The sequence below is a fragment of the Candoia aspera genome, chromosome 13, assembly GCF_035149785.1.
Source record: "Candoia aspera isolate rCanAsp1 chromosome 13, rCanAsp1.hap2, whole genome shotgun sequence".
In the NCBI taxonomy this organism is placed as follows: domain Eukaryota; kingdom Metazoa; phylum Chordata; class Lepidosauria; order Squamata; family Boidae; genus Candoia; species Candoia aspera.
Genome location: NC_086165.1, coordinates 13,227,543 through 13,241,831, shown reverse-complemented (window position 1 = coordinate 13,241,831; position 14,289 = coordinate 13,227,543). Strand labels below are relative to the sequence as shown.

The window sequence follows — 14,289 nt, the reverse complement described above, 5'->3', positions numbered from 1 at the left end:
AGTGATAATATTACTATCTTCCCTTTAATATCTTTAATATCTCCCCTTTTGGAGATAATTTAATATCTCCCCTTTTGGGGGAGATGGGTGGTGATATAAATTCGAAAAATAAATAAAATAAATAAATAAATATAGAATCGACAATGAAGTGCTTTTCAAATTTTACCCTAGAAATGTATGAGTCATGGGATCTACAGACTACAGCAATCCTAGATTTGAAGGGGCTGGATTGAAGCCCATTGCTGGAAATGGGAAATAGATAAATCTAATGTTAGCGGATGAGTGGAAGAAAGAAGCAGGTAATTTAGAAGACCACAATGCATGAAAGTTTGAATGACTACTGTTATGAAAACAGTCCATAAAAAAAAATCCAAGACACTCAAAAAGCAGGACAATATTTGATTTTAAGGCTATGCCTGTCAGAGGACATGAGGACAAAAGAGAGGACATGTCTTTTTCCAGGCGTCTGGTTTTGTTGTTTATTCGTTTAGTCGCTTCCGACTCTTCATGACTTCATGGACCAGCCCATGCCAGAGCTTCCTGTCGGTCGTCAACACCCCCAGCTCCCCCAGGGACGAGTCCGTCACCTCTAGAATATCATCCATCCATCTTGCCCTTGGTTGGCCCCTCTTCCTTTTGCCCTCCACTTTCCCCAGCATCAGCATCTTCTCCAGGGTGTCCTGTCTTCTCATTATGTGGCCAAAGTATTTCAGTTTTGCCTTTAATATCGTTCCTTCAAGCGAGCAGTCTGGCTTTATTTCCTGGAGGACGGACTGGTTTGATCTTCTTGCAGTCCAGGGTGAGTTTGTGTGTGTATGTGTATATGTAAATGATGACACAGATACATACTCCCCGATAAATGACTATTTTTTCCCCTGATTGTACACTTGTAGTTTCGTTAGCAAGTCCCAGTTTATGTAGCTAATTAATCGTTCAATACATCGTTCAAACCAGCAAATGGTTTGACTCAGCAAAGGAACTCTGTTCAGTCAGTACCGCCAACGTGATCCTAACGCTAAAGAAAGGTATTAACACTGAGGAAGAATTTAAATTGATTAACTGTGCACAGTTATGCTGCATGTAATAGGGATTACTTCTGAGTAGACCTGAAAGACTGAATTACCAGATCGGGGCTGCAAACCCCCGGCTACTGCATGATGGTACCAATGTGATGCTGATAGATAGATAGATAGATAGATAGATAGATAGATAGATAGATAGATAGATAGATAGATAGATTCTTTCTTTTTGCAGTCCAGATCTACCTACCTACCTACCTATTTCTTTTTGCAGTCCAGATCTACCTATGGGCAGAACAGCTTACAATCCTATGCAGCGTCCCAAGGGCGGGGAGCCACGTTGCATCAACAACCGTACTTCGCCCACCCAGTAAATGAACGACGGAGTCCCGTCTAAGCATGCGCAGTGAAGAGTAGAGTTCCACGGGCCCGACTTAGTATGCAAATAAACTCCGCCTCTCGTTGCTAAAGCGGCCAATCCAGTGGCAGGAGGCGTGGCCGGCACCCCGGACTGGTCCGGAAAGGTGGGAGCTGCGAGAGCTTTTTTTCGCTTCCGGGAATGACACGTGCGAAGCCGGCTGGCCGGGTAAGGCTGAGTGGGGAGCTGGATGGCGGGACAGAGGGGGTGGGGTTCGAGAGTCAGAAATTGTTGGATTTTGGGGAACATGAGTTCGCCAGACTAGCCGTGGCGCTGTGGGTAGGAAAAGGGCAGCGGTCGAATAAGGGAGGAGGAAAGACCCTGGAGAAGAGGCTGAAACTTTATTAGCTCCCTTCTTAGCAGGTTCTGGAAAGCCCATTCGTTCTGCTTCCTAAACTAAGCCATAAGATGACTTAATTTTTGTAAAACCCACCCATCGTGGTCTGTAAATAAAGTCCCCCTATTCGGGGGGAGATGGGCGGTGTTAGAAATTTGAGAAATAGATAAATCATGGGTTGTGGCCTAGTATCTTGGTCTTAGGAGATGACAGACCAGAGAAGTGATAAAATATGAGATCTGGTTAGTACTTGGATGCAAAGGGCTGTAGACTAGTCCAGTGTTTCTCAACCTTGGCAACTTTGAGATGTGTGGACTTCAACTCCCAGAATTCCCCAGCCAGCATGGTTCACAAACGTTGGTGACATGTTTGTGACATGTTGGTTTGTGAACCATGCTGGCTGGGGAATTCTGGGAGTTGAAGTCCACACATCTCAAAGTTGCCAAGATTGAGAAACACTGGACTAGACTTAAAATAAGTCCAAAACAAGCTGCAGTTAAGCTAGCAATGGCAAGCCAGTTCTTCATGGTTGCCTGGAAAATATACAGACATCTGGTATCAAACTGGACTTGAAGGCATCTTTACCACGTTGTGTGAATCCAAGCAATTCTGTTTGCTCAGCAAACCATGATTAATGTTTGGCTTAAATCATATGAAAGCTGAGCCTCCGTGGTACTCTGTGTGTGTGTCAGCTCCAGATGTAAACTGAGGGGGCAGATATCTACAAGTCACTTCTTATGCCCCTTAAGCTAACACAAAGAACAGCGTGGGCTGGGAATGTTTAATATGTTGTTTTGCCAGTGCTATACACCCCTTGAAATGGAAGGTGGTCATAAATTGCTGTATAAGTTTTTGGGCCTTAGTGAGTCATGTTGGTTTGTGACTTTGCACTTTGTAGCCGAATTCCCAGGGATAGGTCTCAACGAGCTTTTAAATGCATTATAGGTAATTTCTCTTAGGAGGTGGCAGTTGTCATCTCCAACAAATTGGGCTTTCTCTATAGAGTTGTCAGAATTATAGAGTGTTTTTCTTTGGAAGTGCATTTATGTTCTTTTCTGGCCTCTCTTTGGAAGCTGGAAAATTATTATTACTCTTGTCACTATAGAGATTTTAGGATTAGGTGGCTACTTTACTTTTTTTTTTTAACTGGGTTTACTTTTTCAAAAGACTGCCTAGTACTTGAATAAACCCATTTTCTGGATTCTCATACTGTAGTGAACTATATGGTAATTAAACAGACTAGGTTTGCATTAGATAAACCACACACAAAAGAATCGAAACTAGCATTAGCAACTTATGATACTATGACTTTAACAGTTAGGTCATTAACTGAACTGGTTAAATATGTTGTGCGAACAGTCATGGTTTCCTAATTTTGACATTTGGGTTTCTTTTATAGTGTATCATTTTATTTTTTGTATGGAAGTCACTTTGTAAGCACTTCTAACGAAGGATGGTCTAGAAGTATTTTAAATGAATCTGCAAAATAAAGCTCTTTTTTTTTTTTACAAAGAATGGAATGAATATTAAGATAAGCAAGCATCGTTAATTTGATTTTTCTGAATTTGTTTTTTTTTTCTGTGTCATCTGTTTTAAACTGGCCTTTTTAGGGTCCTCTAAATACATTGGACTGCAACTCCTATTATCCAAAATAGCTGGTGGTTTGTGGTAGGGTTGAGTGGAAGTTATAATTAAACATGTTTGAAGGTCAATGTGCAAGAGAGGCTGTTAGATAAGTGTGAGAGCAAGGCCTCAGTTTTATAAATGGCAGACAGAACAATAAAAATTGCATCTAAAGATTTGGCTCAAGTAACCAAACCAGAAGTCCTCTACCCCCACCCCAAAATGAAGCTTCTAATAGAAGAAATTATATGTAGCTCAGGGTTGAACTGTGGAGTCCTTGGTGCTCTCTGAGCTTGGTGGTTGGCTTGCAGACATTTCATTACCCAACTCTGCAACATCATCAGTGTGCTTTGGTGTGGGGTTTGCAAAAAGGAAACAAAAAGACCAGAACACATCCTCTCTAGCAGCTAACAATCCCTCAAGCAGGGATTAACACGAAACAAACAATCAAGCAGAAAACAATATACTCTGATCAAGGAACTACCAAGGAGAAAACCACACCCCCACCAAAACTGGCAGGGTAATAAGCTACTGTATACAAACAGAGAACAAGCCCCACACTTAGTTGCACCAATGATGTTACCTAGTTGGGTAATAAACAACCATGCTCAGAGAGCACCAAGGACTCCACGGTGAAGCCTCCTTTAAGCCAAGCTCAACTCCTGACTTGCAGTTTTACTGGCATCACTGTGAAGGTCATTACCTTGTGTGGGGTATTATTTCAACTTCCAATCTATAGCTCTGGGCTGTTCTGGTTATCTCTTATCCAAGTATTAACCTGCTTAGCTTTTTGAGAATCACCAAGGTCAGCTATCAGAGTAGAAATGACAACATGACATTCTAAAAAGAGGTAACCTTCTGAATCCTGGCAGTGACCTGGCAAGACTAGCTTCTTCAAGGAGGAAGTTTTAGGGATGCTTTGCCATCACACTTTTCCCCCCTGCTTTCCACCCATTTCAACAGACCCTCCTCATAGCACTGTGCTGCATACCCAATAGAAAAGTTGACTAGTGTCTTTCCTTTTGCAGATAAAAACACCTTTTTTTCTATTCATCTACTTTCTTATTTTTGGACCAGGGTTTTTTCCCAATTCACATTACTAACTGGATTACATCTCCTTTTGTTAGGATGTCTTCTAGCACCAAATTTGTATCAGAGGGGATAAACCCCACAAAGATCAACCAGGTAGGTAGCCTGGGGATGATGAATGTCCAGATTCTCAAATGCCCATGCACCAGAAGGGATCCAAGCCATGCTCTCAATCAACTTTGTTGGGATGACAAAGCTGGCATCCAGAACAAAAAGAAAAGCCGGAGGCACCAGCGCTATATGATGCGCAGAGCACTAGAGCAGAAAGGATCCCTGGGAGCCAGAAGAAAGGAGAGGAGTCTTGTTATGATAACAGATGTCTCTGAAATGGAAGGAATGCAGGACTCCTTGTCCTGGGAAAGCAGCAGAAGTAATCAGTTTCTCCAGGAGGGTGTGATGACAACTCAGAAGAATCCTTCCATATTTGGGGAAGCTTTGTCCATTTCCTCTGTGGAGCTAGCCAGGCAACCATCACCTGCCCAAGGTCTTCAGAACCTGCTAGCTTGCCCCAGCATCTCAGTGAAGAGTACTAGTTCCTTCCCATGCCTGATGCCCCAGAAATCTGTGAAGCGTGTGGCCATTGACTGTGAAATGGTAGGCACAGGTCCTTCTGGAAAGACAAGCGAGTTGGCACGCTGTACGGTGGTGAGCTATGACGGTGACGTGATCTATGACAAGTACATTCTTCCAGAATGCCCAGTTGTAGATTATAGAACTCGATGGAGTGGCATCACCTGGAAGCACATGAGAAAAGCAATTCCTTTCAGGGTTGCGCAGGGTGAGGTAAGCAAAAGAGATTAACTTAGAAGCAGGCTCCGTCCGTCCAATGTGAGGGCTGAGTGATGCATAATAACAATTCAGCTGGAATCTGCAATGAAATGCAGAAGTCTAGGCAAGCAACAATACTATTATCCACAATCGTAGCATCCATGGAGTTGGAAGGAGCTATTTGGGCCCTGAAGTCCAGCCCTGTGCTTAGTACAGGTATCTAAATTAGAACGTCCTTGATTAATGGCTGATCAGCTTTACTTGAATATGAGTGAAGGGAATCCCATCATTTCTGGTTGATTCATTCCACTGTCCTTCACTTCACTGTCCGTCCATCCTTCACCTCATTTTTTTTCTGTCTAGTTAATATGTCCCAAGGAAGCAGTTAGAATTTAGAGGCTGGTGTGTTTTGAGTCCTCGCTGGCCTGTTTAGTTTGTTTCGTTGTTTATTTTTAACCTGTACTCCTTAAAGACTTCATATACTGCTGCATACCTTGAGGGTCCCAATTACTTTGTAGATTTCTCCCTTGTTCTATTTTTCTTGGCACTCAGCAGCTGAGTTGCAGGAAATTACATGTGGTTTAAAATTTTTCCCCAAATGTTCCTACAAATTATAATCTTCCTCTCATTTTTGAAAATAAAAATGTTTAGGTTAATTGGAAAAGTTCATTGTAAGGGGTTTTTTTTAAATACAAAGATTTAGCTTTGTTTGTTTTGATGACCTACAACTATATTAAGCAAATCTCTCTTCTGAACGCTCTTCTTGCAATGGTGGACTAACTACCTTTTTCATCCTTGTAGATCATACAGATCTTGAAAGATAAAATAGTTGTGGGCCATGCTCTCCACAATGATTTCCGAGCCTTAAAATATTTTCACCCCCGAGCCCGGATGCGTGATACAAGCCAGTGTCCTCTGCTGAAGAAGAAGCTTGCATTAGCTCTGAAACCCAGCATGTCTCTCAAGAACCTAGCTAGTGAGCTGCTTCACAAAAAAATCCAGGTAACTTGGCATCTTTCATTTCCTCAAGAGGATTAAAAAATAGACTGACGCCAGAAGAGCCTGGGATCATCGGGTTGCCTTACATCTGAAAGTTGTTAAGCGTACCCTGTCTTGGGTTATTTTGTTGTGAGGTTGTTTTTGTAGTTCAAGGGACATTCCTTGAAATCCTTGAATATCCTCAAGCGCCTCTTTGTCCCTCATGGCTGATATTTATGCACTGTGATTGCCCAGTCACCCCTTGGGGGTTTAGCAAATGTATATATAAAATCATTTCTTATCACCCTCCAGCTATGTGGTTGGGGAGTGTGAGTTGCTTAAGACTCTTCTTTACTCTCTCCTTTGCTTCTGCTTTGTTCTAGTGTTACTGTCGATTAATTTCCTGTTTTGCAGATCCTCTTGGATACTTTTGTTCAAAGGTTCTGCTAACTAGCCATTTGGGGAAGATGGCTGGTTCTTGAAGGGAGTCCCATGTCTCTCCCAACAAAGTAAACATGGATGCTTCTGCATGTTTAGGGAGTGCTCATAGAAGCATGGTGATTCTCTAATTTTTTTTCCAGAACTAGGAAGGCTGAACTCTGTTTTGATGAGGTTTCATGCATAGCATCTGTTAGAAGTTGCTTTACAAAGTAAAACACACACACACACCCCACTTCTAAAAGCAAGGTGGCTTTATTGCTTTGCTCCAAAGTCTAATCCCGCAATTCAAGTAGCCAGAAGAAGCTTCCAAGTATGTGCTGCACCTCTGTAAAAGTCATTCTTGGTGACTGAAACTGATGGATGACACCTTGGAGCAGTACTAAATGTCTTAATGAGGCCAATGAGGTTGACTTCATGCTTCGAATTGTCTTGATTTTGTTATTGCTTTAAAATGCAGAATTAAACAAGGAGATGTGGAAAAGGAAGAAAGAAAAAAGGGACAACCTCTTTTTTTATACAATTCTAAAACATGTAGGAAGTCAAGTCAGTTAATAAACACAACATTAAACCTTGGCCACACAAAATAATATTTATCAGTCTTATGTCTGTAGAGAAATAGTTCATAAACAGAGCAAAGAGATATCAATCCAAGGTTGTACTTCAGGGGTGACACTGTCTTTCCATTGTCTCTATTGCTTGATGAAACAAATTGCATCACTTTCATGTTACGAATTGCATTTCAGAGATGGAGTGTGGCTTCTTTGCACCTCTGTTAATAGTTGCATAAAGTTGCCTTTGAATATGCAGTTCTACTGATGGGGAATCTGGCTACAGGTCAGAGGTAGAGCACTAGCTTTGCATACAGGCCTCAGGTTAAATTTCTCCCTCCTCCAGTGGGTCTAAGAATTCTATCTGAAACCCTGAGATGCATCTTGAAGTCATTTCCACAATAGCTGTTGGACTGATTGTGCAGCTCAGTATATGATAGGTTGCTCTTTTCCAAAATTCATAAGAATAGTAGAATATTGTTCTGTAGAAATTGGCATGGTGTATTTTTAAATAAGCCTGCTTAAGATTGTTTTGCAACAAGTACCGCCAATGAGGGAGAAGTCAACCACTTGAGTACTGGAATCTTACATATAGTGTTCTCTGTGTGTTTTGTTTTTTCCTTTCAGGTTGGCAAACGTGGGCATTCATCTGTTGAAGATGCCCAGGCTTCCATGGAGCTTTACAGATTGGTAGAGTTCCAGTGGGAGAAACTACTGACACCAAGCCTCCCCATGGGCCCTTCAGACAGCACTCTGAATGGTGATACTGATAACAGTTGTTACATGGATGATCAATATTGGCCCAAGGACCTTGATATAGACTGCAAATGAAGGGTCAGGTTTGAGAAAGCTTGTAAAGAAATGATTGTTATTCTGAATAGAGAGATTGGTTAAACGTGAGGACTCGTGTTTACCGGCATCAGCACAGCAATGTTATTTACATTTTTTTCCTGAATTGCACATGCCAAAGAAAGCCTTGAACCTAAAGAAGCTTTTTAAGTTTTGAGCCTTTGAGTGTTGAGCCTAAAGAACCTCCAGCCGTAAGCCTTGGAATTTTGAGTTGAAGGAGAAGTTGGCAACTTGCACCCTGTAGAACACTTCTGTCCACAAAAGCCCTTTCTTTCTGAGAAGGCATCCCTCTCCATTCTATTCTTGCTGAATGGATGACCTATGAGTAAACTACTGAATTGGCCTAAACCTGGGGGGAAGGAAAGGGGGAGCCTTTTCAAGGTGATCGTATTTCTTCACTCCAGGCCTAATTGTGGATTTACTGTCTGATTATAATGCTGACTGAAAACTGAGGTGATGTGTGTCCAATCTTAATGTTGTGGAGCTGGGTAGATATCTATTCCTCTGTGTGTGTGTGCATGCTTTCATGCATGATAACACCCCAGTTGATTCATGTAGTATTTTTTCTTCTGCGTAAACCGCCTAGGAATGCATTCACATCCTGAAATGTAACCAGAACCAATGGATCATGGTTGCATTTAATAACAATCCCTGCAGTGATAATAGCTGCAAAAACTTGCTCATATGCCTAACTGTGTTTGTGATGGGCTGATTTGCATATTTTGAAAGTTTCCCTGTTGATGTACTGTATATATCCAAAGGGAGTTTGGGACCACTTATGCAGATGCATTTGCTATCTTTTCACAGCAAATAAATACTGCCTGGAGTAGTAGAACTCTCCCCAGCTTGAGTTGTTTCAAATCCAGCTGAAGGGTTATGATGCTGAACACAAAAAAAGAAAAAAAAACCTAGGTGTGCAAAGCTAGGCTGTCCAGAGTGTTGAACAGAAGACTTGTAAACTAGGAATTAGCCATCTCTTTAAAAACAAGCATGAATTAACCATTGAACATGAAAGGTGCTTCTCTTGTGCAATCATGCTGTTCTTCCATCTGAAATCTAAAGCTAGATCAGAACCATCTTCACTGCTTTGACTGTTGCTCACGACTTGGTGTTCAAATGGGAAAAACTCACCCAGAATTCTGTCGTGCTATCTTCTGATTGGGTCGGGGATCTCTTCTTTATTACTTAAATAGAGATGGGGAACCTTTGCTGTACTATGCTTCAGAAATAAAAGATCCCAGCATCCCCCATCTTTGGCAAATTTTACCTGGAGCTTCTGGGAGGTGTGGTTCATTTGGAGGGCTGGGTGTATGTATGTATATTTTCCTGGTGTGATTCCCCTACCTGATGCTAGATTGGTGACTAATAATGAACTAAATTTCTTTGATGTGCCCATATGCCTTTAAATTAAATTGCACTGTGGTGACTGATGCCTTCTTCACATACTGTACACTGCATGTACATCAGGCAGTTCTCAGAGCAAAACTACTGGCTGCACTGTAATTTTGGGTGGGGTAGGGAAGAAACACAATTTCTTGAGAGTGCCATTATTTCACAGTGTACTCCATGGGGAATATTCCTTTGCATTCTGCCCCAAATTTCCCACCCTTCATGTTTACTTACTTCAAATGTTGGTATGAGAGGAGAATTAATCCTGCTTTAACTCCCTGATTTTTTTTCAAAGGCTTCATCTTGATGAGTTGAGTTGAATGTCTTCTTCCTTATCTGTATTTTTATGCATGAAGTATTTATTCATGGGCTTCTCACAGCTGGAGTCTGCAATGTCGACCAACAAGCTTGCTTCCTTATCTTCGGTCTAGGTAAACTAAAGCCAGGCCCTAATTCGCAGGTGGAGAGGCTCAGTGGTCTTCCCAATGTTCTCTGAATTTCCAGCTCCCAGGAGAAGCATTGAGAGATGTCTAGAACTATAGTCCACAAATAAAAGAAGATCAACAGGTTTCCAACTCCTGACTTGGTCAGGAAATTGCTTTTACTAATACTAAATATTGTACATTTTATTCATTTATATTTATGTTTGCACCAAAAGAAAAAGGCAGCCAGCTTGACAAGACAGTGTCTTCCTTGCTAAAAAAAGAAAAAATTAGTCTCGATCAAGTTAGCATTTTAAACACAAAGAAAGATGGCAGGAATTCTTTCCTGTGTCTCATCAAGCAGGTCTTGTTTTTGGTTTTTTCTTTTCCAGCCTTTCTCTAGCACCATTGTACAAATATTGATAGCCTTCCTTAGAGTAAAACACTCACTGGAGCAAGACATGCAAAGATGCCTCATTGAAATGTCAGCAAGAAGCTTCATCATTCTAATGATGTGATTCATTTAATTACTAGCTTTCCAGTAAAAAACAGTTCACAAAATGCATTCTTCCTACCCCCTGGCTTTCTGGGGTTCTGTCTGAGAACCAGGATATTCAGCTCTTCCATGTGTAACTGCAGCAGTCTGAGGGATTTAGCAGTCAGCCAAGTCTAGTGATAATAAAGAGGCACCTCAAGACCACTATGAGCTTCTTTCCTCAAATCTCAGTTCCTTGCTGACCTGTGGTCCCCTTCATTATTGCCAACCTCAAAACACAGAATGGTGCTTAAGTTTTGAAAATTTTCCCTCCTAGCTATCAAAGGGAAAAATATTGAACCAGTGCTCTCCTGTCCCTTAACTTTCTTAATTCATGATGAATGGCCATTAGGTGAAAAAAGTAGTATCCCTGTACTTAAAAGTGCCTGGAAAAATGTGATAGGAAAGTTAAGATGGCTTAACCTCTGTGGGGAGAGTGCAGAGTCCAAGAGGCAGGAAGAGATGGGTTCTCACCGATACCCAACATTGCAGAGCTCCAGCAGTTTGAATTACAAATGTGAGTCACTGGTTCCAGAGGTGCCATTTCTGAACTGACAAAAAATGGGCTCAATTTCAGAATAGTGTGGGATTACTGAGGTCTTTGATTCAGGAGTGGTGCACAGACTGGTCATGGAAATGATCTGTTCCTGCTGTTGCTGAAACCCAGTCCAATTTTGCAATCCTTAAAAGAAATACATTTTGGACAGTGATTTTGAAAGCTGAAGTTAATTTCCATGTGCTGCTTGAGGAAGGGAAGCTGAACGATCTCTTTGTTAAATAGACGTGGAGAGTCCTGCAATGTTAGCTACTGAATGCAGGTTGGATTTGTGCGATACAGATGATTCTCTGAGCTGCAAAGAAGCCACTGCATTTTTGTTGCTGCTGTTTGGTGTGGTATGTATGCTCCACCTGGTTCAATAATGGCTCAAGGAGTAAGGCAAACTCAGAAAGTGACTGCCCCACTGGGTTTCTTTCAAAGGATGACTTAGAACATATCAGTAATAAATAATGTTTTGCATCCAGTTGTCTGCTGGGTCCTCATTGCTATCAGTGTGCTGACTTTGATGGGAAGTAGAAACCTGTGAATGTCAAGTGCTGGTGCAGAATATTAAATACCTGCCAGTTTTACATGTCAGGAGAAAGATTTGCCATGAACATTTGAAGAGGCTTCACTGGGAGACCTATTCATTCCAGCTCCTGCAGTTGTTCTCCCACAGGTATGAAGCTTCCTTTGTTTCCACAAGAACAACTTCTCCTACAGTTAGGCTGCTATGACGTGAAAGGTTGACGCTGCCATGTGGTGAAACCAAGGCAAATATCAGTCCACATTTGCTAAACTTAGAAAATGAGGCCACCAATTTGGATGCCCATATATATGCGCCTTCTTATCACACTATTCTGCAAAGTGCAGAAAATAGCCAGAAGAAATCAAGGAATGAGCTAGGACAAGGAAATACAGCTAGTCTAATTTGCACCAACACCAATCACTCTTCCTCATCCTAACTTTAAGTTGTTGCAAACCATTCTTGCTTCTGTTACATTCTTCCATGCTTTATATACTGCTTTTAGTTCTTTAAACTTCATTCTTACCTATTTTTGAGTATCCCATCAGCTCCATCTTGTCATGCCTTGGCCTTTGCCTTCCTCCCAATACCTTCATTCTTCTTTTCTAGCCTTGTTTTGTAATTGTATTCTCATTTATTCTGTCTGTATGAACAAACCACCCCAAGGCTCTTCTTTTCTACTGGCCACTCACCTCTGTATTCAATCTATATTCATTCAGCATGTGTTCGTTCTTGACTCTCTTGTTTCATCACACATTCCTACTGCAGTCACTTCCATGTTTCTTGCTACGTACTCAACTTTCACTTCATTGTAACAAGACAGAAGCACACTCCATTTCCCATCTTTAGAAAGCATTTTACTAAGATACACAAATTCATCTCTCTGCTCTAATTTTTCTTCATTTATGTATAACTTGTGATTTATGTAGATATAAATTGTATTATATTCATTGTATTACAACTTACATAGCTGTCAAATACAGCTATCTGTGTCTTTGATATGTTAATTTTTAGGTGCATACTCCTTGTTGCATCACAGAATCTAACATTTGCTTCAAAGCATTTCGATTCTCAGTCAACATTAGGACAGCAGGGAATCTTAGGTGGCACTTGACAGGCAGGCAGAGCACATACGTTGCTCTCTTCCAATGCAGGAAAATGATAGAAGCACAGAAGCGATATTCAGGGGCTCATCTGCTGTTTATGGTTTGAAGTGGCCACTTCACTCTTGTCTAATGGTAAGGCTTTTACATATGTTCTGGGTAAAAAATGTCATCCTTTTTCATGAAGTTCATGGTGATATAACTAGGAAGTGTCCTGATCTTTTCCATCAGCTAGGAAGTGGGCTCTGCAAGGGAGTGGACCTCCAGCCCTACCCAGTGATATGCAACCCCAGCCCTGGAGTTCTTCCAGGAGATAATCTGGCTTTCAGCAATGGAGTACCCCAACCCTCCCTGAACTTGTCTTGTAAGACTCTGGCTGAGGCTTGTATGCCATCTGCTGCGTCTGTACAAATAAACTGGCATGTAAAGTGGCCGATTCTTTCATTATGTCTCTCTCCCTCTCTCACGCTCCTGGTGTTATTTTCTAACAACTCACATTTTTATATAGAATCATAGCAAGTTGCCTCTCCCCCCTCCCCTTTAAAGGTTGAGCCAAGCAGATGGAAAACTCTGCTGGATTTTACTATGCTTCCCCCCAAGTTTGCAAACTCAAATTTTAATAAGTACATTATCGTCATGGCACATTCTCTATAGCAATGCCACAGTATCAGGATTTGAAGAGGTGGTTTAAGTGAGAATTGTCTAGCCCAAAGCTCTGAATCCAAAATACATACAGTGGTGGGACCTTTCGGCTACCAGGAGATCTTGATGCTGAAGCCTGTTGTATGGGTACAGACATAATCCAGGCAAAGACATGCCATTTGCATTTGAACAACATTTGAAGTTTGATTACTTTTAAACCTAGTTTGTTTCTAGTTTGGCATTTTGTATGAACCCAGCCCTTTTGTTTGATTTATGATTCAGTGTATTGTGTAACCCCATTAATTCAGTAATCACCTTAAATATCTTACACAAACCCAGCATCTAGGATTAGTTCAGGATTCAGTGCATCAACCCCCACCCATAGAACTGGATTAATTTAATAAATCATAGATAAAAATAACCATGGATGTTGTTAATATGTTTTCTCCTACAGATTAAGGTTACTATGGTAACTAATCATTTTGGCCAGGTGAAGAGGTTGAATTTAATTGTCCTCTTTTCGGATGTTAATTTTTGCACCTGGGGAGAAGAACTTGCCTGGACTTGTTTTAGTTTCAGTTTCCCTTCTGTGTAGGCATGTAGGGAGTTAAGCAGCTCTCACTGAGAGCCTATAAATATGTTTGCTTTCTGTAAATAAAATTATTTTTATAGAAATGCCTGGTGTGTGACTTTTATGATCTCTCCTGGGCCAAAGGCTTTCCTAGCAATCTGCTAACAGATGTGATATGAATATAGCCTCTAATTAGCACATAGAATGAACATGTGAACAACTCTCCTGTTAATTTCTGTAAGAACAAAAACTGTTAGTTTACAACAAGCACCCCTGAGAATTTCAGCTGTTTCCTTAAATGAGTTAGTGTTCCTCCATAGCAGAATCAGAAGTGATTCAATCATCTGATTACACCCAATTCAGAAGATCAAAGAAAAAGGCTACCTGCAACAAAGAAAAGAGGCTGGAACTGGGCATTTTTTTCATGTCCCCAAGGTCTGGAGGTTCCAGGCCCAGAATGCTGTTCCAGCATTGAGTCAACATACCCTGAAGG

The 14,289-nt window shown here is 41.2% G+C and overlaps 1 protein-coding gene across 1 annotated transcript; it reads left to right on the top strand.

Annotated features, from left to right (window-relative positions):
- Positions 1 to 1,436: 1,436 nt before the first annotated feature.
- Positions 1,437 to 10,341, top strand: LOC134504676 (apoptosis-enhancing nuclease-like). The gene is made up of 4 exons (XM_063313984.1): positions 1,437 to 1,605; positions 4,525 to 5,269; positions 6,056 to 6,256; positions 7,849 to 10,341. Exons 2-4 carry the CDS (start codon positions 4,526 to 4,528, stop codon positions 8,050 to 8,052), a joined length of 1,149 nt encoding a protein of 382 aa, XP_063170054.1. The 5' UTR covers positions 1,437 to 1,605; position 4,525; the 3' UTR covers positions 8,053 to 10,341.
- Positions 10,342 to 14,289: the final 3,948 nt, after the last annotated feature.

Bases quoted from the DNA above. Each gene is read 5' to 3' on its own strand.
- LOC134504676 (XM_063313984.1), top strand. From the start codon at position 4,526: ATGTCTTCTAGCACCAAATTTGTATCAGAGGGGATAAACCCCACAAAG. The intron at 5,270-6,055 runs GTAAGCAAAAGA...TCATCCTTGTAG, and splicing joins TCAGGGTTGCGCAGGGTGAG to ATCATACAGATCTTGAAAGA. The intron at 6,257-7,848 runs GTAACTTGGCAT...TTTTCCTTTCAG, and splicing joins TGCTTCACAAAAAAATCCAG to GTTGGCAAACGTGGGCATTC.